The 25,555-nt window shown below is 37.2% G+C and overlaps 1 protein-coding gene across 2 annotated transcripts in view; it reads right to left on the reverse strand.

The window, feature by feature from the left end:
• The window catches only part of TMEM38B (transmembrane protein 38B), a 71,200-nt gene that overhangs the window by 14,281 nt on the left and 31,364 nt on the right, over nucleotides 1–25,555 (reverse strand). For both annotated transcript variants that reach the window (XM_067743763.1, XM_067743764.1), the window contains exons 3-5: nucleotides 18,881–19,065; nucleotides 17,981–18,068; nucleotides 12,186–12,303 (exon numbers count right to left, since the gene is read on the reverse strand). In XM_067743763.1, the coding sequence (XP_067599864.1) occupies nucleotides 12,186–12,303; nucleotides 17,981–18,068; nucleotides 18,881–19,065 (391 nt within the window). The remainder of the gene's footprint in view (nucleotides 1–12,185; nucleotides 12,304–17,980; nucleotides 18,069–18,880; nucleotides 19,066–25,555) is intronic.

A 25,555-nucleotide genomic window follows, 5' to 3' on the forward strand; every position in this document is an offset into this window, starting at 1 on the left:
CTCAACGATCAGCAAGCTACAGTGCTGGACACCCCATGCCAAACAACTAGCAAGACAGGAACACAACCCCATCCATTAGCACAGAGGCTGCGTAAAATCATAATAAGGTCACAGACACCCCAAAACACAACACCAGACGTGGACCTGCCCACCAGAAAGACAAGATCCAGCCTCATCCACCAGAACACAGGCACTAGTCCCCTCCACCAGGAAGCCTACACAACCCACTGAACCAACCTTAGCCACTGGAGGCAGACACCAAAAACAACGGAAACTATGAACCAGCAGCCTGCGAAAAGGAGACCCCAAACACAGTAAGTTAAGCAAACTGAGAAGACAGAGAAACACAGAGCAGATGAAGGAGCAAGATAAAAACCCACCAGACCTAACAAATGAAGAGGAAATAGGCAGTCTACCTGAAAAAGAATTCAGAATAATGATAGTAAAGATGATCCAAAATCTTGGAAATGGAATGGAGAAAATACAAGAAACGTTTAACAAGGATCTAAAAGAACTAAACAGCAAACAAACAGAGATGAACAACACAATAAATGAAATTAAAAATTCTCTAGAAGGGATCAATAGCAGAATAACTGAGGCAGAAGAACGGATAAGAGATCTGGAAGATGAAATACTGGAAACAACTACTGCAGAGCAAAATAAAGAAAAAAGAATGAAAAGAACTAAGGACAGTCTCAGAGACCTCTGGGACAACAATAAACACACCAACATTCGAATTATAGGGGTCCCAGAAGAAGAAGAGAAAAAGAAAGGGACTGAGAAAATATCTCAAGAGATTATAGTTGATAACTTCCCTAATATGGGAAAGGAAATAGTTAATCAAGTCCAGGAAGCACAGAGAGTCCCATACAGGATAAATCCAAGGAAAAACACGCCAAGAAACATATCAATCAAACTATCGAAAATTAAATACAAAGAACAAATATTAAAAGCAGCAAGGGAAAAACAACAAGTAACACATAAGGGAATCCCCATAAGGCTTACAGCTGATCTTTCAGCAGAAACTCTCCAAGCCAGAAGGGAGTGGCAGGACATATTTAAAGTGATGAAGGAGAAAAACCTACAACCAAGATTACTCTGCCCAGCAAGGATCTCATTCAGATTTGACGGAAAAATTGAAAGCTTTACAGACAAGCAAAAGTTAAGAGAATTCAGCACCACCAAACCAGCTTTACAACAAATGCTAAAAGAACTTCTCTAGGCAGGAAACACAAGAGAAGGAAAAGACCTACAATAACAAACCCAAAACAATTACAAAAATGGGAATAGGAACATACATATTGATAATTATCTTAAATGTAAATGGATTAAATGCTCCAACCAAAAGACACAAACTAGCTGAATGGATACAGAAACAAGACCCGTATATATGCTGTCTACAAGAGACCCACTTCAGACCTAGGGACACATACAGACTGAAAGTGAGGGGATGGAAAAAGCTATTCCATGCAAATGGAAATCAAAAGAAAGCTGGAACAGCAATTCTCATATCAGACAAAATAGACTTTAAAACAAAGACTATTACAAGAGACAAAGAAGGACACTACATAATGATCAAGGGATCAGTCCAAGAAGATATAACAATTGTAAATATTTATGCACACAACATAGGAGCACCTCAATACATAAGGCAAATACTAACAGCCATAAAAGGGGAAATCGACAGTAACACAATCATAGTAGGGGACTTTAACACCCCACTTTCACCAATGCACAGATCATCCAAAATGAAAATAAATAAGGAAACACAAGCTTTAAATGATACATTAAACAAGATGGACTTAATTGATACTTATAGGACATTCCATCCAAAAACAACAGAATACACATTCTTCTCAAGTGCTCCTGGAAGATTCTCCAGGATAGAGCATATCTTGGGTCACAAATTAAGCCTTGGTAAATTTAAGAAAATTGAAAGTTTATCAAGTTTCTTTTCCAACCACGACGCTATGAGACTAGATATCAATTACAGGAAAAAATCTGTAAGGAATACAAACACATGGAGGCTAAACAACACACTTCTTAATAACCAAGAGATCACTGAAGAAATCAAAGAGGAAATCAGAAAATACCTAGAAACAAACGACAATGAAAACGCAACGACCCAAAACCTATGGGATGCAGCAAAAGCAGTTCTAAGAGGGAACTTTATAGCTATAAAAGCCCACCTCAAGAAACAAGAAACATCTCAAATAAACAACCTAATCTTACACCTAATGCAATTAGAGAAGGAAGAACAAAGAAAATCCAAAGTTAGCAGAAGGAAAGAAATCATACAGATCAGAAATAAATGAAAAAGAAATGAAGGAAACGATAGCAAAGATCAATAAAACTAAAAGCTGGTTCTTTGAGAAGATAGACAAAATTGATAAACCATTAGCCAGACTCATCAAGAAAAAAAGGGAAAAGACTCAAATCAATAGAATTAGAAATGAAAAAGGAGATGTAACAATTGACACTGCAGAAATACAAAGCATCATGAGAGATTACTACAAGCAACTACATGCCAATAAAATGGATAACCTGAAAGAAATGGACAAAATCTTAGAAAAGCACAACCTTCCAAGACTGAACCAGGAAGAAATAGAAAATATGAACAGACCAATCACAAACATTGAAATTGAAACTGTGATTAAAAATCTTCCAACAAACAAAAGCCCAAGACCAGATGGCTTCACAGGCAAATTCTACCAAACATTTAGAGAAGAGCTAACACCTAACCTGCTCAAACTCTTCCAAAATATAGCAGAGCGAGGAACACTCCCAAACTCATTCTACGAGGCCACCATCACCCTGATACCAAAACCAGACAAAGATGTCAGAAAGAAAGAAAACTACAGGCCAATATCACTGATGAACATAGATGCAAAAATCCTCAACAAAAAACTAGCAATCAGAATCCAACAGCACATTAAAAGGATCATACACCATGATCAAGTGGGGTTTATCCCAGGAATGCCAAGATTCTTCAATATATGCAAATCAATCAATGTGATACACCATATTAACAAATTGAGGAGGAAAACCATATGTTCATCTCAACAGATGCAGAGAAAGCTTTTGACAAAATTCAACACCCATTTATGATAAAACCCCTCCAGAAAGTAGGCATAGAGGGAACTTTCCTCAACATAATAAAGGCCATATATGACAAACCCAGAGCCAACATCATCCTCCATGGTGAAAAACTGCAACCATTTCCACTAAGATCAGGAACAAGACAACGTTGCCCACTCTCACTACTATTATTCAACATAGTTTTGGAAGTTTTAGCCACAGCAGTCAGAGAAGAAAAAGAAATAAAAGGAATCCAAATCGGAAAAGAAGAAGTAAAGCTGTCACTGTTTGCAGATAACATGATACTGTACAAAGAGAATCCTAAAGATGCTACCAGAAAACTACTAAAGCTAATCAATGAATTTGGTAAAGTAGCAGGATACAAAATTAACGCACAAAAATCTCTTGCTTTCCTATACACAAATGATGAAAAATCTGAAAGTGAAATTAAGAAAACACTCCCATTTACCACTGCAACAAAAAGAATAAAATATCTAGGCATAAACCTACCTAAGGAGACAAAAGACCTGTATGTAGAAAATTATAAGACACTGATGAAAGAAATTAAAGATGATATAAATAGATGGAGAGGTACACCATGTTCTTGGATTGGAAGAATCAACATTATGAAAATGACTGTACTACCCAAAGCAATCTACAGATTCAATGCAATCCCTATCAAACTACCACTGGCATTTTTCACAGACATAGAAGAAAAAATTTCTCAATTTGTATGGAAACACAAAAGACCCCGAATAGCCAAAGCAATCTTGAGAAAGAAAAACGGAGCTGGTGGAATCAGGCTCCCTGACCTCAGACTATACTACAAAGCTACAGTAATCAAGACAGTATGGTACTGACACAAAAACAGATACATAGATCAATGGAATAGGATAGAAAGCCCAGAGCTAAACCCACGCACATATGGTCACCTTATCTTTGATAAAGGAGGCAAGAATATACTGTGGTGAAAAGACAGCCTCTTCAATAAGTGGTGCTGGGAAAACTGGACAGCTACATGTAAAAGAATGAAATTAGAACACTCCCTAACACCATACACAAAAAAACACTCAAAATGGATTCAAGACCTAAACGTAAGTCCAGACACCATCAAACTCTGAGAGGAAAACATAGGCAGAACACTCTATGACATAAATCACAGCAAGATCCTTTTTGACCCGCTTCCTAGAGAAATGGAAATAAAAACAAAAATAAATAAATGGGACCTAATGAAACTTAACTTGTGCACAGCAAAGGAAACCATAAACAAAATGAAAAGACAACCCTCAGAATGGGAGAAAATATTTGCAAATGAAGCAATTGACAAAGGATTAATGTCCAAAACATACAAGCAAATCATGCAGCTCAATATGAAAAAAACAAACAACCCAATGCAAAAATGGGCAGAAGACCCAAATAGACATTTCTCCGAAGAAGATATACAGATTGCCAACAAACACATGAAAGAATGCTCAACATCATTAATCATTAGAGATAGGCTAATCTAAACTACAATGAGATATCATCTCACACTGGTCAGAATGGCCATCATCAAAAAATCTACAAACAATAAATGCTGGAGAGGGTGTGCAGAAAAGGGAACCCTCTTGCACTGTTGGTGGGAATGTAAATTGATACAGCCACTATGGAGGTTCCTTAAAAAACTAAAAATAGAACTACCATACGACCCAGCAATCCCACTACTGGGCATATACCCTGAGAAAACCATAATTCAAAAAGAGTCATATACCAAAATGTTCATTGCAGCTCTATTTACAAGAGCTAGGACATGGAAGCAAACTAAGTGTCCATCAACAGACGAATGGATAAAGAAGATGTGGCACATATATACAGTGGAATATTAGTCAGCCGTAAAAAGGAACGAAACTGAGTTATCTGTAGTGAGGTGGATGGACCTAGAGACTGCCATACAGAGTGAAGTTAAGTCAGAAAGAGAAAAACAAATACCGTATCCTAACACATATATATGGAATCTAAAAAAAAAAAAGAAAATAGAAAATGGTCAGAAGAACCTAGGGGCAAGACGGTAATAAAGATGCAGACCTACTAGAGAATGGACTTAAGGATACGGGGAGCGGGGGAAGGGTAAGCTGGGACAAAGTGACAGAGTGGCATGGACATATATACACTACCAAACGTAAAACAGATAGCTAGTGGGAAGCAGCCACATAGCACAGGGAGATCAGCTTGGTGCTTTGTGACCACCTAAAGGGGTGGGATAGGGAGGGTGGGAGGGAGGGAGATGCAAGAGGGAAGAGATATGGGGACATATGTATATGTATAACTGATTCACTTTGTTATAAAGCAGAAACTAGCACACCATTGTAAAGCAATTATACTCTAATAAAGATGTTTAAAAAAAACAAAACTAAAAATAGAGCTACCATATGATCCTGCAATCCCACTCCAAGGCATACATCCAGAGAAACCATAATTTGAAAAGATACATGCGCCCCAATGTTCACTGCAGCACTATTTACAATAGCCAAGACATGGAAGCAACCTAAATGTCCGTCAACAGATGAATCTATAAAGAAGATGTTGTATGTGTGTGTGCATACACACACACACACACACACACAATGTAATATTATTCAGCCATAAAAAAGAATGAAATAGTGCTATTTGCAGCAACATGGATGGACCTAGAGATTAATATATTAAGTGAAACAAGAGAAAGACAAATATCAGGTGACATCGCTTATATGTGGAATCTAAAAAAAAATGATACAAATGAACTTATATACAAAACAGAAACAGACCCACTTCTTTGTATCATTTTCAAATTTCTTCATCATTGTTATATGAGTCTTTCACCTGCTTGGTTAAGTTATTCTTAGGTATTTTATTCTTTTTGATGAGATTTTAAATGGGATTGATTTCTTACTTTCTCTTCCTGATAGTTCATTATTAGTGTATAGAAAAGCAATAGATTTCTGTATATTAAGCTTGTATCACGTAACATAAGCTTTCCACATGACCCAACAATTCCACTCCTATATATCCAAGAGAAATGAAAATATATGTGCACACAAAGTAAACATGTTTATAGCAGCTTTATGCATAATAACCATATTCAAATAATCAAAAGCTGGTAATAATCCAAAATCCATCAACAGGTAATTACATAAACAAATTGTGGTATATAATGCTACTTAGCAATAAAAAGGAATATGCGACAACATGGATAAATCTCAAAAACATGCTGAGCAAAAGAAGCCAGACAGAAAAAATATATACTATATGATCCCACTTACATGGAAATGGGTGTTCCACCCTGGGGCCATGGGTGGTGGTTGGGATGTACTTGATTAGAGCACAAGGGACTTTTTCAAGTAATGGAAATATTCCATATCTTGGTTGTAGTGGTGGTTACATAGGTACACAAATTTACTGAAACTCTAGAAAGGCTATATTTTATTATGTGCAAATTATACTTCAGTAAAGTTGATTTTTTTGTTAATTTTAAAGGAGCTCATTCCTAAGTTTTTAGTAAATGAATATTAAACACTACTTAAATGCTAAAACATTTTTTAAGAGATCCTGATGAAGCTGGGTTCTGTATTACACCTTGGGAGACTGATGTAGGTTATACCTAGAAATGGAATTACTAGTTCACAAGATACATAAATCTTTTTTTTAATATAAATTTATTTTATTTATTTATTTTTGGCTGAGTTGGGTCTTCGTTGCTGTGCACAAGCTTTCTCTAGTTACGGAGAGCAGGGGCTACACTTTCGTTGCGGTGCGCGGGCTTTTCACTGTGGTGGCGTCTCTTCTTGTGGAGCACGGGCTCTAGGCGTGTGGGCTTCAGTAGTTGTGGCACGCCGGCTCTAGAGCGCAGGCTCAGTAGTTGTGGCGCACGGGCTTAGTTGCTCCACGGCATGTGGAATCTTCCTGGACCAGGGCTTGAACCCGTGTCCCCTGCACTGGCAGGTGGATTCTTAACCACTGAGCCACCAGGGAAGTCCAAGATACATAAATCTTCAACTTTATCGGATACTGCCAAACTCCCCTCCCAAGTTGTTTTTGTTTAGACTCTAAATCCCTTTAAAGTAGTTTATACTCCTCGTCTTTACTTCCTCTTATTCACCTCTGTCTATCAAAAACTTTTTTCTATTCTCTAACAGTCCATTTGAAACTACTTTTACCAAGGTCACCAAATACCTCAATTTCAAAATCCAACAGCCTCTTTTCGGTTTTAATCATTCTTGACCACTCAAGTCTCCCTTTGCTTTATCTATTTCACAATAACTTCTTACACTGAGGAGCCAAAAGATATTCCATGCTTCTGAAACTTTTCTCAAATCATCTCCAATGGGAGAGACTGACATTAGGTGCAGCTAAACTAACTGGAATCCTCAGGCAGGGTGTCAAGAGGAAGATAGGCAGGCGTGGGGCAGGGAGGAGACTTCATGTCTACATGGGATGGTGCCACAAGTCCATAGCTAGGCTGCACATTTCAAGGGTGAGAATACCCGAGTTTTACCACAGAGCAGCTTCTAGTGGGTGAGATGACAACAGAGATTCTAGAGGTCGAGCAATACTGGTGGCACTTACTTTCTGTTACTCTTTTTATACTTGTATTATGGATACCTGTGCCCTTGTCTTACTTGTGGGAGATATTCTCTTTGAAAAGAGGAATCATATTTATTAGCATCCTTTGTATATGTCAAAACACTGGATTATTATCCAAAACAAACACACAATGCAAATTTCCTAACTATATAAATAATACAAGAAAAGCAAGGTAAAGAAAAATAATTAGTGCCGATTTTTTCTCTGTATATTCTGTCAATTCATTATTTTATACCTAAGAAATGAAAAACTATAGTAGCTACTCAAACAAATCACAAGCTATTTAAAAATCAGTATAAATCTAAAGGGAATCTGGGCAAAAGGATGAGCTAAAAATGAATATTCTGCTTAGAAGTTGGTGGATATTTAGTAAAATGTTGGGGAATATTATTCTAAATTATTAGAATATTATTAGAATATTATTCTAAAATGTTAGGGGAATAATATTCTAATTAGGAAGATTTGAGGAATACTATGAGAAAAGTTCAATACTGTATGTTATTCTACTTTAAAATATCTTTTTATTATCACTTTGTGATATGGTATTTAAATTTAGGTGCTATAATAAACAACTATATGTCTGGCAGTAATTGTAAGAAAAGCTATCATTTTTATGCTACAAATTAGGCCTTCAACAAAAACTGATCCTTGCAATTCAAAAAATTTAACAGATACCAGTACCAGTTAATCTAACTAAACCCACAACACACATTCATTTTCTTTAAAGTTAGAAACTCTCAAAATTTATATAGCTCCCAACACTACTTCATGATAAAAAAACTCAACAAACGAGGAGAAGGGAACTAACTTAATCTGATAAAGGGCACCTATAAAACACCCTCAGCTAATATCATACTTGTTAGTAAAAGACTGAATGCTTTCTCCCTAGGATCAAAAAGAAGATAAGGATGTTCATTCCCTCTATTTCTATTCAACATTGTGCTAGAAGTTCTAGACAGGGCAACTGGGCAAGAAAATGAGATAAGAAGACATGGAGATTGAAAAGGAAGAAGGAAAATTATTTCTATGCAAATGACATGATCTTGTAGAAAACCCTAAGGAATCCATTAAAAAAAAAAACTATTAGAGCTAATAAATAAATTCAGCTAGGTTACAATATACAAGATCATATAAAAAATCAATTTTATTTCTACACATTTTCAAGGTACAATCTGAAAATAAAACATTTAAAAAACAATCTCATTTACTATAGCATCAAAAAGAACAAAATACTTAGGAATAAAGTTAACAACTGAAGTGTAAGGCTTATATACTGAAAACATCATTGAAAAAAATTAAAGAAGACCTAAATAAATTTTTAAAATCTATGTTGATGGATTATAAGACTTAACATTGTTAAGATGACAGTACTCCCCAAACTGATTTGCAGAATCAATGTAATCCCTATGAAGACATAAGCTGGCCTTCTTTGCAGAAATTGTCAAGTTAATTCTAAAATTCATATGGAAATTCAAGTGATCTAGAGTGGTCAAAACAATCCTGAGAAAGAAGAACAAACCTGGAAGACTCACAGTTCCCAATTTCAAAACTTACTGCAAAGCTGAAATAATTAAGATAGCATGGTACAAATATAAAAATAGGCATAGAGATGAATGGGATAAAAGTGAGAGTCCAGAAATAAACTCTTACATTTACAGTCAACTGATTTTCTACAAGGGTGCCAAGACAATTCAATGAGGGAAAGAACAGTCTTTTCAATAAATGGTGCTTAAACAACTAGATATCCCATACACAAAAATTAACTCAAAACAGATCACAGAACTAAATATAAGAGCTAAAACTATAAATCTCTTAGAAAAAAACACAGAGGTAAATCTTTCTGACCTTAGATTTGGCAATGGGTTCTTAGATATGACACCAGAAGCGTACACAACAAAAGAGAAAATATGCAAATTGGACTTTATCAAAATTTAAAAATTTTGTGCTTCCAAGGACACTATGAAGAAAGTGAAAAGACAACTCACAGAATAGGAGAAAACATTTACAAACCAGAAATCTAATAAGGCTCCAGTATCCAGAATACATAAAGAAATCTTACAACTCAACATTAAAAAGACAAATGCCATGATTAAAAAAGGGCAAATGATCTGAATAGATATTTTTCCAAAGAAAATATACAAATGGCCAACAAGCACATAAAAAATGCTCAACATCATTAGTCATCAGGGAAATATAAATCAAAATCACAATGAATTGCTTCTTCACACCCACTAGGATGGCTATAAAAAAGATATGCATTGGTTAAGGATGTGGTGAAATTAGAACTCTCACATACATTGCTGGTGGGAACATAAAATGATGAAGCCACTTTAGAAAACAGTCCGTTAGTTCCTCAAAAGATTAAACGTTGAATTACTATATGATCTAATAATTCAATTCCTATATGATACACCCAAGAGGAATGTAATATATGTCCACACAAAAACGTGTACATGAATGTTCATAGCTCATTATTCATATTACCCAAAAGGTAAAACAGCCCAAAATCCATCAACTGATAGAGAAATAAAATGTGGTATACCCACACAATGGAATATTATTTGGCAATTAAAAGGAATAACGTACTGATACATACTACAACATGGATGAACATCAAAAACATCATGCAAGTGAAAGAAACCAGTCACAAGCCACATATTGCATGATTCCACTTACATGAAATGTCAGAATAGGCAAATTTATAGACAGAAAGTAGATCAGTGGTCGTCTACAGTTGAGGGGATTGAGGGAAAATGTGAAGTGACTGCTAACAGGTATGAGGTTTATTTTGGGGTGATGAAAATGTTCTAGTATCAATTGTGGTAACAGCTGCACATCTCTGTGAATATACTAAAGACCACTGAATTGTATACTTTCAATGGATGGATTGTATGGTATGTAAACTATATCTCAGTAAAAATGTTACAAAAAAATGCAGCTCAAAATTTGATGACTGGGCTTCCCTGGTGGCGCAGTGGTTGAGAGTCTGTCTGCTGATGCAGGGGACATGGGTTCGTGTCCCAGTCTGGGAAGATCCCACACGCTGCAGAGCAGCTGGGCCCGTGAGCCATGGCCGCTGAGCCTGCGTGTCCGGAGCCAGTGCTCCGCAACGGGAGAGGCCACAACAGTGAGAGGCCCGCGTACCGCAAAAAAACAAAACAAAACAAAACAAAACAAAACAAAAAATCTGATGACTGTTAGAAGAACGCACATATGAAGAGATTTTGCCTCAGATATCTGAAGTACAACCACCACAGATCACCTCCACTGCAGAGACTACTGGAATAAAAATAAATGATCCCTACAGTGATTTGGTTCTTTCAAAGATATAAATTTATATAATACATACTGTTTTCCTTCTAAGCATCTCATAGGTAAGTTTTTAGTCAGAAACATCTAGGCTGAGATACAGATATCTATAAAATTTCTCTAGGCTTAAATAATAATATTTTAAAATCAATTGTCTACTCGTGAATAGTGAATATATAAAAATTTTAAGAAGAAGAATAATCAATCAGAATTAGTCTCATCATACAGCTGAAATAAAATTCATAAGATGTGTCAGAGGGCTTCCCTGGTGGTGCAGTGGTTAAGAATCCACCTGCCAGTGCAAGGGAGCCCTGGTCCAGGAAGATCCCACATGCCGCAGAGCAACTAAGCCTCTGCACCACAACTACTGAGCCTGTGCTCTACAGCCCGCGAGCCACACTACTGAAGCCCACGCTCCACAAGAGAAGCCACCCCAATGAGAAGCCCGTGCACCACAACGAAGTGCAGCCCCCGCTCACCGCAACTACAGAAAGCCCACGTGCTGCAACGAAGACCCAACACAGCCAAAAATAAATAAATATAAATAAATAAATAAATAAATAAGATGTGTCGGACACAGTCATAGAATGGTATATGTCATCTCGAACCATATCAACAATCGGTACAATGAAGACGAGGAAATCAGGATTCAGAGACATTAAGTAACTTGCCTATTCAGGGATTAGACAGCGAAGCTAGGATTTGAATTTAAGACTGCCTGTCTCTGAAACCTATGGTCTTATACCATCTTATACTATTTCCTAACCTCAAGAAGGGATAAAGCATCCAACCAGACAACAGTAATTAAAGAGACTGACCACAAATATGTCCTAATATAAACATATAAAAGTTTTAAAGTTTAAAGGAACCTCAGAGAACATCTACTCCGAGAACCTCATTTTACAAATGACACAACACTTTGCAGTCTCTGATCAGCCTTGGCTATTTCCACTCCTCTCTGGCCTCCAATGTAAATACTACAAGGTTATCTGCAGATCCTTCCTGATAGCCTCAGCATAAATCAAATGAGGAATCATAGAAGAGCTATGTTTCAGTAAGTCATGGATGTGCTGAATAACTCCCCAAAATTGATATTTTTAGACTATAATAAAAAATAAATTTTTCCATTACTTGCCTTATGCAGAATTTTGGTTACACAGAATTTGTAATACTGCTTTATTGCTACTTTGAACTCTTACCTTTGTGGCCACAAGAAACATAGTATAGAGGAACATAAGATTATGCCTTGATATTGCCAGATGATTGGTTTGCTGGAATGTGAAGATAACTGACCCCAGCAGGGTTACCTTGGCAGGGCTGAAAATAAAACACATTTTAACTCAATAAGTAATAAATATTATTTATCTTTATATTTCTCAAACAGTATTCTCAAAATATTAATTTAATGAGTTATTAATAGATGTAACACAAAAATGAGTTCTGTAAATATAAAGTTTTGGAAATGCTGAGTTACATAAAGTTAGATACCTTTCTTCACAGCATAAAGTATCAAAGTTTAGAATGTTCATACATACTGCGACTTTCTGATAAAGAGAGTACATTTCTATATGTAATATTTCCGAATTGACCACATAACACTTTTTCACAAAGGATTTGAAAGTCCCACGTTCCACAGCATGATTTGGGAAAAGTACGTTAGCCCTGAAAAACTTTATAGTGCTAACCAAGTTCCTTGGGTGGGATGGGGGATGGAAAAGAAAGCCCTGATTTGCAGCATTTCCTCATTTCCACAGTGTACATACAGTCGCCCCGTGGTATTCCCAGGGAATTTGTTCCAGGAGCCCCCACATTTACCAAAATCCACTGATGCCCAGGTCCGTGATATAAGATGATGTAGTATTTGCATATAACCTATGCACATCCTCCCACATACTTTAAACCATCTCTAGATTATTTACAATACCTAATATAATGTAAATGCTATGTAAACAGTTGTAATTACAGTATAAGTACTATGTAAACAGTTATCAGTACATGGCAAATTCAAGGTTTGCTTTCTGGAACTTTCTGGAATTTTTTTTCTAATAGTTTTGATCCACAGTTGGTTAATCCACTGATGCAGAAACCATGGATACAGAAGCCCAACTGTACTCCCACAGCCCACTTCAGGCTGCTGTGTGGAACGGCTCTCATAAAACAGTATGAGCCAGCTCCAGCACATGACTTAGCTAACTCCAGCACAAAATATTAGCGTGAGCCAATACATTACCCAATACATTAAAATTTAAAGTCTATAATATGTTTATCTATTAACATATAACAAGCACTACTTTCATGTCATATATTTGCCACATAAAGTATATCTCAGTAACAGATCATTTTCTAGCTCTTTATGCTTAAAACTAGAAAAAGATAAATAATAAACTCTTAGAATGCCACAGTATAAAATATGACAAATTTAAAAGCCCCTATAAACCACTTTATGAAAAATAAGTAGTTTGTTTAATCAGTACAAGCTAAGGATTGAGTTCAAAACAGTTAGGTTTGGGTAACAGGGGTTTGGATCTTGCCTACCAATAACTGGGCAGCATTCCTGTTTTAGAACAGCGGTCCACAAACTTTTTGAGTGTGCATCTCTAGTGGTAAAAGTGTTTTAAGACACTCCTTAATATATGTCAATTAATTTACAAATTATGTACATGTACAACTGTATCATAAAATGTACACCAAACTGACTTTTAAAAGGATGAGATAAAAAATAAACAGTTAATTCCATTAAGACATTGTCTTAATGTCCTTTTGCTACTCTGTTTCTAATAGTTTGGTTTCTGAACCATAGTGCCTCATCATGGGCATCTTAGCATACACATATTCTACTCTGGATTGTGTTCTCTTAGAGCATAAATTCAGAAGCAATGAATCTGAGGAGCAAGGATTCTGTAAACAATAAATTGAAGCAGGGGATTGGAGCAGGGCTGGGATTTAGGAAAAGGTCAATGAGATTGATTACAAAGATCAGAATGCATTCAGAAAATTCTTATACTTATTAGTTTCCTGTGAACCTAGTAAATAAGCTATCTGCTTCCAAAATACAATGGTGGAATAAGCATAGGTAGCAGCTATAAGCACTCCCATGCCAAAAGAGAGAAAATGGAAGGAAGAAAGTGATCACAGTCCTATGCAATTTCAAAATCCAGCAGGGCAAATTCCATTAGGTTTCAAGACCCAGGAATAATCTTCTGTGGCCTGAGGCTCCATCCTCTGAGTTTACAGCTCTAATCTCTGCATTCACGGCTCTGGCTTTTGCACCTGTGACTCCAGTCTATGGGTCTGGCCTCAGGTTTCTAGGCCCACAGGTCCGACCTTAAACCCATTCTTCCTTTTCCCTGAATGGTAGCACATACGACAGCTAAAAATTTTATCAGCCTGTTTCTACCTGTAGAATTTTGGGAGTCTGACTTCTTTTATTTCATCTTGTCTCTGTCCCTTTCAGTCCAACCTGGCAGTGTTTCTGCTGATACAACACTTTCAAAAATCTTTTGGGTTTCCTATGCATGACACAGGGGATCCACGCCATCAGTCAAGATGGTCCTTCACGGATCTTTCCTGGATAATCTCATCTCTATTCCAGGCTTCTGCTATGATAGCTGAATGGATCCATGAATCACACGCCTAATCTCTTTTAACACTAGCAAATGTTGTCCAGCCACACCCTTAACTTTCTCTCCACAGCAAGCTTTTCCTAAGAATGACTCTCCTAATTTTATCATCTTTTGCAATCTGTATAGGCTGAGAATTTCCCAAATCATCAAGTCTTGGTTTCTTTGTTTAGCAGTTATTCCCTCAATTCAACTCTTTCCTCTCACACTTCACTGTAAGAAGCAAGAAGAAACCAGCTCAGACTGCCAACACTTTGCTTCTGAAACTCAACTAAATATCCAAGTTCAATGCTTACAGATTATGCTTTCCACACAACTGCAGCCATACAACTAAATCACCTTTCTTCCAGTTTCCAGTATCATGTTCCTCAATTCCTCTAAGACCTCGCCAGCACCTCTAACATTCATATTTTTACCAACATCCTGTTTATTACAATGTATGTATTCTCTAAGACCATACAGGCTTTTTCCACTATGCAAAAGTATTTGGTAATAAATATATGAAAACATATATATATGCATACACAAAATATCATAATGGATCCCAATGATTTCACTTGACAAATTGTTAATCATTCATTCATTCACATAATATTTACTGTCTACTATGTGATAGGTGTTTAGGATATAAGAGCAATCAAAAAAGACAAAATCCCTATACTTCACCTCTTGTATTCTTTGAAGCATGGAGGAAAGCCAAAGGGAGAGAAAAATAAACATAATGAATAAGTAAATTATAAAATATGATAAATGCTGTGGGAGAAATAGAGGGAAGTGTTGCAATTTTAAGCAGGGTAGTCCTCATTGAGAAGGTAAGCTCTGAGAAAATCCTTTGAGCAAAGCAAATAAGGGAGTTGGCCACCTGAGGAAGAAGATTCTAGGCAGAGAGAGAAGTTAGTTTTAAACCAGACAACACCTGGCTTGCTCAAGGACAGAGTGCAGTGAGCAAGGCAGAGAACAGTAAGAGCTGAAGTCAGAGCAAATTAGGTGCGGGAGAGACACAGATCTTGGAGGGTCTCACAGGCCTTCTGGGGAGTCACTGCAAGGTTCTGAACACAGGAGAATCACAACTTGATTTCAGTTTTACAGTCCCAAGAAATGTTTCATGGAAGACGTTTCAAAGCACATACTCAAAATGAGAAAAATTTCCCCTGAATAACACCAATGCTTTATTTATAACTTATTATCAATCAAAGCTCCTTTGTTCTATTTCTAAACTACATCATTTAAGCTTTAAGGGTACATTCCAAGGTAAACATCCTGAAATCTACCGGTTCACTCAAACATATACTTCATCATTCATACTGCTTCTCAACCTTCATTTTTAATCCATTCTAACGAGCTTATTTTCACATGAAGACTTCCTCACCTTGCTTATTATGGCCACTAAATTCTAAGGCTTTCCTTATTGAATTGTGGGAATAGTAACTGTATTTCTCTATTTCATTTTCAGGTGCATCAGGGATATATTTGTGACTTATTTAAGATTGGGTCAGTGTCTTTAGAGAACACCTAATGATTAGATTCTCTTAAATAGGTGCAAAAGGTAGTCTGCATCATACAAGCGTAGAATGGGTTATTTCCTCTAATCTTTTTCTTATTTTTATATGTATTGCGTTGGCCAAAAGGTTTGTTCAGTTTCTTCCGCAGATGGCTCTAGCAGCACTTAATTGTCTTTAACTTTATTCGAAACAATTTTGTTAGATTGTATGTGACAGCTGTCACATCAGTGTGCAGTTAAAAAAAGACTTATCAAAATTAGTGAATTTTTGTGTAGCCATTTTAACATTGAAGGTGGAAGAAAAAAAGCAACGTTTTTGGCATATTATGCTTTATTATTTCAAGAAAGGTAAAACACAACTGAAACACAAAAAAAGATTTGTGCAGTGTATGGAGAAGGTGCTGTGACTGACTGAACATGTCAAAAGTGGACCGTGAAGTTTCGTGCTGGAGATTTCTCGCTGGATGATGCTCCACGGTTGGGCAGGCCAGTTGAAGTGGATAGAGACCAAATCGAAATATTAACTGAGAACAATCAACATTATACCATGCCGGAGCTAGCCGACATACTCAAAATATCCAAATCAAGTGTTGAAAATCATTTGCACCAGCTTGGTTATGTTAATTGCTTTGGTGTTTGGGTTCCACATAAGTTAAGTGAAAAAAATCTTTTTGACCGTATTTCCGCATGCAATTCTCTACTAAACGTAATGAAAATGTTCCATTTTTAAAACATATTGTGATGGACGATGAAAAGTGGATACTGTACAATAATGTGGAACGGAAGAGATCGTGGGGCAAGTGAAATAAACTACCACCAACCACACCACAGGCCAGTCTTCATCCAAAGAGGCTGATGTTGTGTATGTGGTGGGATTGGAAGGGAGTCCTCTATTATGAGCTCCTTCCGGGAACCCAAAAGATTAATTCCAAGAAGTACTGCTCCCAATTAGACCAAATGAAAGCAGCACTAGATGAAAAGTGTCCAGAATTAATCAACAGAAGATGCATAATCTTCCATCAGGATAACGCAAGACCGCATGTTTCTTTGATGACCAGGCAAATACTGTTACAGCTTGGCTGGGAAGTTCTGATTCATCTGCCATGTTCACCAGACATTGCACCTTCGAATTTCCATTTACTTTGGTCTTTACAAAATTCTTTTAATGGAAAAAAAATTCAATTCCCTGGAAGACTGTAAAAGGCACCTGGAACAGTTCTTTGCTCAAAAACATAAAAAGTTTTGGGAAGATGTAATTATGAAGTTGCCTGAAAAATGGCAGAAGGTAGTGGAACAAAAGGTGAATACATTGTTCAATAAAGTTCTTGGTAAAAATGAAAAAAGTGTCTTTTTTTTTTACTTAAAAACCGAAGGCACTTTTTGGCCAACTCAATAGTTAAATTCACCTCTCACTTTTAAAGCAACTAACAGGGCTTTACGATAATGTATTGACTGTTACCATAAGCTTGACATTTTACTACCAGGAACTATGAATAATTTGAAATCTGGGTGAAAATTAATGAAAATGCCAAGAGCCTGCAATTGATTCCAGAGAATTCTCTTCCTATGTAGTTCTTGCTACATAAATACACACTCTTCCCACAGTTCTACAACAATCCAAGAGTTTTTGTTTGGTTTTATTTTCTAAGAGGAGGAACCCACAGAAAAAGGAATCAATATTTAGTTTAAAAGCTACATTTAAGAGAGCAGACTTCTTGAAAAACTTAGGTTTCCTGGTTTTCTTCCCATTATCCTTTTATTTATTTGTTTGTTTGTTTCATCCACATTTAGAGATCCCAAAATGTGTTTTTAAATAAACTGGTAAGATCTAAGGATAAAATGCTAAGTCTCAGTACAGTCTATACCAACTCACTAGGACATCTTCAGCCATTCATCAGCTTCTGGTTTCCAACAGCCTTTTACCAACTGCTCAAAATTCGTGATAATGCTACCACCTGCACCTAAAAAGAACAAGATAAAACAAGAATACTTAACCAATTTTCTTGAGAAAATATATGAAATAAAGCCATAATTCTATCTTTTGACTTAAAATTCCAAAATCAACTCCAAAATATGATTCTTGGGAGGGAGAAAAAAGTTGTCTTGTACATTTATGATACAGAGACAATTACAATTCTTTCATGGCAACTGTCTATTGTACTACAAATAAGGTTAAAATTGGGGCCTCAGACAGAGATGTGGCTAGAGGTTTGTTTCTGACCTGAAAAAATAAACTTCTCTGCTTTATCACTTCCTTTCCTAATTTTAGTTTTAGGGGCAGTACACTATAACAACAGATTGAGAAATTTATTCAGTTCCAACATACAATAAAGGTAGGTAATGCAGAGTGAACATGAACCCATAATCAATCACATTTACTATTTCAGGTTATTCAGGATGAAAAAAGCGAGAAAAAAAAAACAGAGCAAAGTTTTTTAATTACATGTGCTACATAATTTCTTATGTAAACTTGTTTTATTTATGGTGGTGGCTACACATTAACTACAAATCCCTCTGGTTATGGCTTCTAATCAAACCAATAATAAATATTCTATTTTTAAGACAATCAGGCTCAAAAGAATGGCTGATGACTAGTACTAGTGAATAGTGCCAGTTCTGAATTAACTTTACCAGCCAACAGAAACAAGGCTTCCATCTTCCAAAAAAGACTGTTATTAAAGTATGTTGTCCCCATTAATTTAACTAGAGAATTGTTCAGTAGTTGTAGTACACCAATAACAGAATATTTATGAACACATATTGTTAATATTACCTCGGGCCCATCCAATAGCTATCATGACTATCCAGCCATTTTTGTAATAGCTATTAGCATGGGTGACTCCACCTACTATTTTCCAAGTTCTGGTCACTTCCTTCATTCCCACAGCCAAGAGTTGAACAGGTAGGAATGAATATCCCTGGGAAACAAGGTCACGGGGGCAAAAAAATACAATATACCTGAAATTAAAATTTAAATATTTTAATACATGAGTGGAATCAGAAGAACAAAAATTAAAATCCAGAATATCAGCAATAACAATTTGATAAAACACAACAAATGGAATTATCCATATAAACATGGAATTTGACTGCAAGAAGACCACAGATTGGGTAAAGTCAATCTTTTTTTTTTTTTTTTTTTTGGCTACTCCATGCAGCATGTGGGATCTTAGTTCTCTGACCACGGATCAAACCCGTGCCCCCTGCAGTGGAAGCACAGAATCTTAACCACTAGACCATCAGGGAAGTCCCAAAGTCAATTTTTTAAAATCACATGAAGCACATAAAATAATCTGCCAAAAAGTCATAATCAAAGGGGAATATAAATTTTGTACTTCTGAGTACTCTATAAATGCAAAAAGTATTCACTGAGTTCCTAATTTGTGACTACACTAGTCTAGAAGCTAAGTGCTGAATTCACCAACAAAATTAAGCAAGTGTATAATCACTTCTGGTTTTGGGCTTCTCTAGGTAGAGTGCCTTTGTCTTTGGAAAAGGAATTAGAAAAGGGACCTTAGTAGCTGAGCAAGGGAAACCATTTCAATCCCACTTACATCTTCACCTGTGCCCCTTTGTGCATAAACTGCAACCTATACAGAGAAAGGTCATTGCTCTCAAGGAGACAGATTCACTCGTGTTAAGGAAAAACTTATTTTCATACGGCTAAAAGAATATGAAGCTTGTTCTTCAATTTAGTTGAGTAAGTTTAAGTTTTAACCAATTAAATTGTGATGTTAGTTTAAGAATAATTCATTCCTCCTCAGGTGAATTATTTTTTGAAGACTCATTTGTTCCAAACACCTGTTCAACAATTTAACAGTAGTGTTGATTGGAAAACACAGCACTTTTTCCCCCCATTCCTAAAATATTCTCTGGCAGACAATTTTGTGCTTAAAGCAGAACATTTATCTTGATACAGAATACACTGCAAGAAAGAAGTACTCTATCTCTGCTAAAAGAAGTTGTTAACCTTATTGTAATTCATGGCTCATAAAGTCTGAATTCCTAAAAGTATTTGTGGAATATGAAATCCTGTTTGCCAAAACACTGCTTCAGGGACCCAATGTAAGATGAAATGGTTTGTTCAGCCTGAAGCACCCTCTCTTTCTTCAACTCCATTTACCAATTCCTTCCTGTTCTTCAAGGTGCACTTAAATACTACCATATACATTGACTTTGGGAGTTTTGTTTTATTTAATATTCTCAGTTCAGACTAAATTCTGATGGTTCTGTACAACTAAAACAACTGGTTCCTATACTTCAACATAGCTCTTTAGACATTTTTCTTTATAATATATAAAGGCTATAATATTCAAATTGTAACAGTCCTTAGATGGCAGGAATCATTCATCTTGTTACCCCCTGACACTCAGCATAATAAAAAGTAGCCCTGGACTTCCCTGGTGGCACAGTGGTTAAGAATCCGCCTGCCAATGCAGGGGACACAGGTTCGAGCCCTGGTCCGGGAAGATCCCACATGCCATGGAGAAACTAAGCCCGTGTGCCACAACTACTGAGCCTGCAATGTAGAGCCCATGAGCCACAACTACTGAGCCCACATGCCGCAACTACTGAAGCCCGCGGGCCTAGAGGCTGTGCTCCGCAACAAGAGAAGCCACCACAATGAGAAGCCCACGTACCACAACGAAGAGTAGCCACTGCTCGCCACAACTAGAGAAAGCCCGTGCACAGCAATGAAGACCCAATGCAGCCAAAAATAAATAAATAAATTTATTAACAAAAAAACAGTAGGCCTGAGTTAAATCATTTATTAACAGTTAAAAAATTAGCAGGAGGCAAACCACAAAATATATCAAATCAAAGAATCATCTGATAATTAAAGAGTTTGAGACAAAGGAATAAATTATCTAAAAGTAGTAAAAAGCTTTTTAAAAATGACTGGTATTATATAAAATCTTTAAAGTTCATATAACATTTTGAAAGCCTGTATACAAGTCTCTCTTTAAATATAGAACAAATTTCCAGGAAGTTGGCTAGGTGCCAGGGGGAAAAAAACAAAGCTACACCTAAGCAATTTTTAAATGTATTTTTAAAAAAAATAAAAATATTTTGGTATCCACTCTAGATTAGATTAAGACAGGGAGATTTGGTTTCACTTTAGCAGTAATGAATGCTCAAAATACTCAAACAAAAAATCAACAAAACAAAAATAATACACACGACCCCATTTTCATTCTCTACACCAAGACTATCTTCAACATGAGTTAAAAGGCTACACTATCACAAGAGCAATCTTGGACTTCTTTTTTTTTTTTTGGCTGTGTCACGGGGCATGCGGGATCTTAGTTCTCCAACTAGGGATAAAACCTGTGCCCCCTGCAGTGGAAGCACGGAGTCTTAACCACTGGACCACCAGGGAAGTCCCAATCTTGGACTTTTTATATTCAACTATGTGACATTATGGCATATGGTCTAAAATTTGTAATTACTGCTATTTCTAATAAATAAGTCTTTATTGCATCAATCAGATACATAAGTCCCCTATATCTGAACCTTCAAGTTGCGAACTTTCAAAGATGTGAACGTGCGTTCCCATGTCCAATCACATAAGTTAGTTCACGTGTCTGGCATACATTATCACACGCATACGTCCTCTACAAGTGGTTGTGTTCTGTGTACTTTTCTGCACAATACTGTATAGAGTACAGTAGTACAGTATCTTTATTTCAAGCCCCAGATATCTGGGAGCAAGCGTTAAAAGCAGCAGTGATGTAGCTGGTACTGCTAAGAAGAGCCAAGCGATAAGGACGGAAACAAAAGTAAAATAATTGAGTGGAGTGAGGCGAAAAGATGGTAGATGTCGCTCGTTCTTATAACACGAATCGTTCAACCATCGGCACGATTCTAAAGAACAAGGACAAGATCATGTTAACACGAAGTCTGCTATGCTGGTGATGTCAACAATAATATTGAAGAAGTGTGGAAAAGTGATGGAGGAGATGGAGAAATCTTTCAGTGTGTGGATGCAGGATCAGCATCAGCGCTGAGTCCTGCTCAGCTTAATGCTGATTCAAGAGAAAGCTAAAAGCCTTTATGAAGACTTGAAGAAGAAACACGGCGAAGAATCAGAGGGCACACCTTTTAATGCCAGCCATGGCTGGTTTCATCAGTTTCAGGCAGAGCCAACCTTCACAACGTAAAACTAAGTGGCGAGGCAGCAAGTGCAGATACGGTAGCAGATACGAGAATTTCCTGAAACACTTCAAGAAATTATTGATGAAGATGCATATTTACCCAAGCAGGTTTTTTATTGTGGATGAGACAGAACTGTACTGGAAGAGGATGCCAGACTGAAGTTACATCAGTAAGGAGGAAAAGGTGATGTCAGGCTATAAAGCATCAAAGTATAGGCTAACTCTGTTGTTTGGTGGCAGTGCTTCCGGCGATATGCAGCTGAAGCCTCTCTTAGTTTATCATTCAGAGAACCCAAGAATCCTTAAACACATAGCCAAAGGCTCTCTTCCTGTTGTGTGGAAGAGTAATAACCCCAAGCCTGAGTTACACAGGCCATTTTCCAGGACTGGTTTTTCTAGCACCTTATCCCAGAGGTAGAGAAATATTGCTTGGCAGAGGACATCCCATTCAACATTCTTTTGCTACTCCGGGCCACCCCCCATTCATGGATGACTTTCATCTCAACCTCAAAGTAGTGCATCTGTCACCAAATACTATGTTGCTCATCCAACCTATGGACCAGGGAGTTATACCAACTTTCAAGAAATATTATTTACATCATACTTTTCATCAGGCAGTAAAGGCGAGTGACAGATCAGGAACAACCCTGCAGCAATTTTGGAAGGACTGTAACATCTACAAGGTCATAAAAAATATCAACTTTGATTGGCATGAGGTTATGGCCATCACCACGACTGGGGTTTGGAAGAACCTTTGCCCACAGTTTGTTCATGATTTTCGTGGATTTGAGAAGGTGGATGAGGAGTCCAAAGAGGTCTTCAGCAACTTAGTGACTCTCAGCGAATAGCTGGCGCTAGATCTGCAAGAGGACGACTTCAATGTACTCCTTGCTGTGCAACACGAGGAGCTTAGAATTGAAGACCTGATGCAATTGGAGGCCCAGAGAAAAGACGAAGAGACAAGAGGAAGAAGAAGTAACCGAAGAACTGAAGAGATTCATGATACAGGAAATGGCAAGGGGATTTTCTTTATTTGAGGAGGCACTGTTAGTTTTTGAGGCACAGGACCCGAATATAGAACGGTACGCAAAGGTTGCAGCAGCCATTCAGAATGCAATCCAGGGCTACACTGTCATCTACGATGAGAAAAAAAAAAAGAGCGACTACCCAGACACCACTGGATCGTTTTTTCAAGAGGGTAGATAGAATTAAATCAAGCAAGGAACCAGAACCTCTGCCATCAACGTCAGGCCTGAGTGGAATTGCGGCTTGCCCTCCACCTCCTGTTGCTGACGATCCTTCAGCTCTGCCATCTCCCACCTCCTCTCCCTCTTCCAGTCAGTAACGCTTCTTCCCTGTTCACTTGATGCCAGCCCCTGTATGCCAGCTGTTGTACTGTACAACTGTACTTTTCAAGGTACTGTACTGTAAGATTTTAAATGTTTTCTTTATTTTTGTGTGTTTTTTATGTATTATTTGTGGAAAAGTATTATATACCTATTACAGTACCGTACTACATAGCCAATTGTTAGTTAGGTACCTAGGCTAACTTTGTTGGACTTACAAACAAGTTGCATTTAAGAACGAGCTCTCAGAACTGAACTCGTTTGTACGTAGGGGACTTACTGTATTTCTAAAGTATATCTACAATATGCTAATATTTTAAACAGAAAACAGTTCTTGTTTCAATTGTTAAATAGCCACAGGGCAAAAGAACAACTGTTTATTGTGCTCAGTAGACTTACAAGTAAGCAGATCAGACCAGTGGTGCCCTAAGTAGCCATTCCTGCTCTATAACACAAGTCACCTTTTAAAAATTCCATCAATGACTCACTCAACAAACACTCATTAAGAAATCATCATGTCCCTCCTATAAAGATTATAATTTCACCTTTAACTAAAATTGTAACATCTATGGAACTTTTAACTTGAAAAGTGCTTAAAGAAAACATATCAAAAATGAAGGACTAGAACATATCAGACATGAAATAGAACGAGAAGGCAATTTATTTCTCATACATTTTTAAGTCTAAGTGACTTAATCTAAGTAATTAACATAGAGAAAAAAATGACAAAGAAGAGTGCTAAATAACAGAAGTTAGTCTAACACAGGATACAGGAATTCAGCTTGGTGATTTGACAGAGAATGCGCAGTCCCAGCTATGCCTCTTCCTCCTGCCGTTTTCTTGTAAACAAGGTACCCTCGGGAAGGTCTGTGGGAGGCTTGCTTTAGGGTCTTGGTGCTCCAGCCATGTGTGAGGCCTAAGCCTCGTAGGTGTAAGAGCCAAGTTTAGGACACTGGACCACCAGAGACCTCCCAGACCCATGTAATAACAATCAGCAAAAGCTCTCCAAGAGATCTCCACCTAAACACAAAGACCTGGCTCCACTCAACAACCAGCAAGCTCCAGTGCTGGACGCCCCGTGCCAAACAACTAGCAAGACAGGAACACAACCCCACCCATCAGCACAGAGGCTGCCTAAGATCAAAATAAGTTCACAGACACCCCAAAACACAACACTGGACATGGTCTTACACACAAGAAACACAAACTCCAGCCACAACCACCAGAACACAGGTACCAGCCCCCTCCACCAGGAAGCCTACACAACCCACTGAACCAACCTTAGCCACTGGAGGCAGACACCAAAAACAACAGCAACTACAAACACGCAGCCTGCTAAACGGAGACCCTAAACACAGTAAGTTAAGCAAAATGAGAAGACAGAGAAATACTCAGCAGATGAAGGAGCAAAGTAAAAATCCACCAGACCAAACAAATGAAGAGGAAATAGGCAGTCTACCTGAAAAAGAATTCAGAGTAACGGTAGTAAAGATGATCCAAAATCTTGGAAATAGAATGGAAAAAATACAAGAAACGTTTAACAAGAAACTAGAAGAACTAAAGAGCAAACAAACAGGGATGAACACCACAATAAATGAAATTTAAAATTCTCTAGAAGGAATCAATAGCAGAATAACTGACGCAGAAGAACGGATAAGTGACCTAGAAGATAAAATAGTGGAAATAACTACCACAGAGCAGAATAAAGAAAGAAGAATGAAAAGAATTGAGGACAGTCTCAGAGACCTCTGGGACAACATTAAACGCATGAACATTCAAATTATAGGGCTCCCAGAAGAAGAAGAGAAAAAGAAAGGGTCTGAGAAAATATTTCAAGAGATTATAGTTGAAAACTTCCCTAATATAGGAAAGGAAATAGTCAATCAAGTCCAGGAAGTGCAGAAAGGATAAATCCAAGGAGAAAGACGCCAAAACACATATTAATCA

Source organism: Pseudorca crassidens, chromosome 7, assembly GCF_039906515.1.
Source record: "Pseudorca crassidens isolate mPseCra1 chromosome 7, mPseCra1.hap1, whole genome shotgun sequence".
NCBI lineage: Eukaryota > Metazoa > Chordata > Mammalia > Artiodactyla > Delphinidae > Pseudorca > Pseudorca crassidens.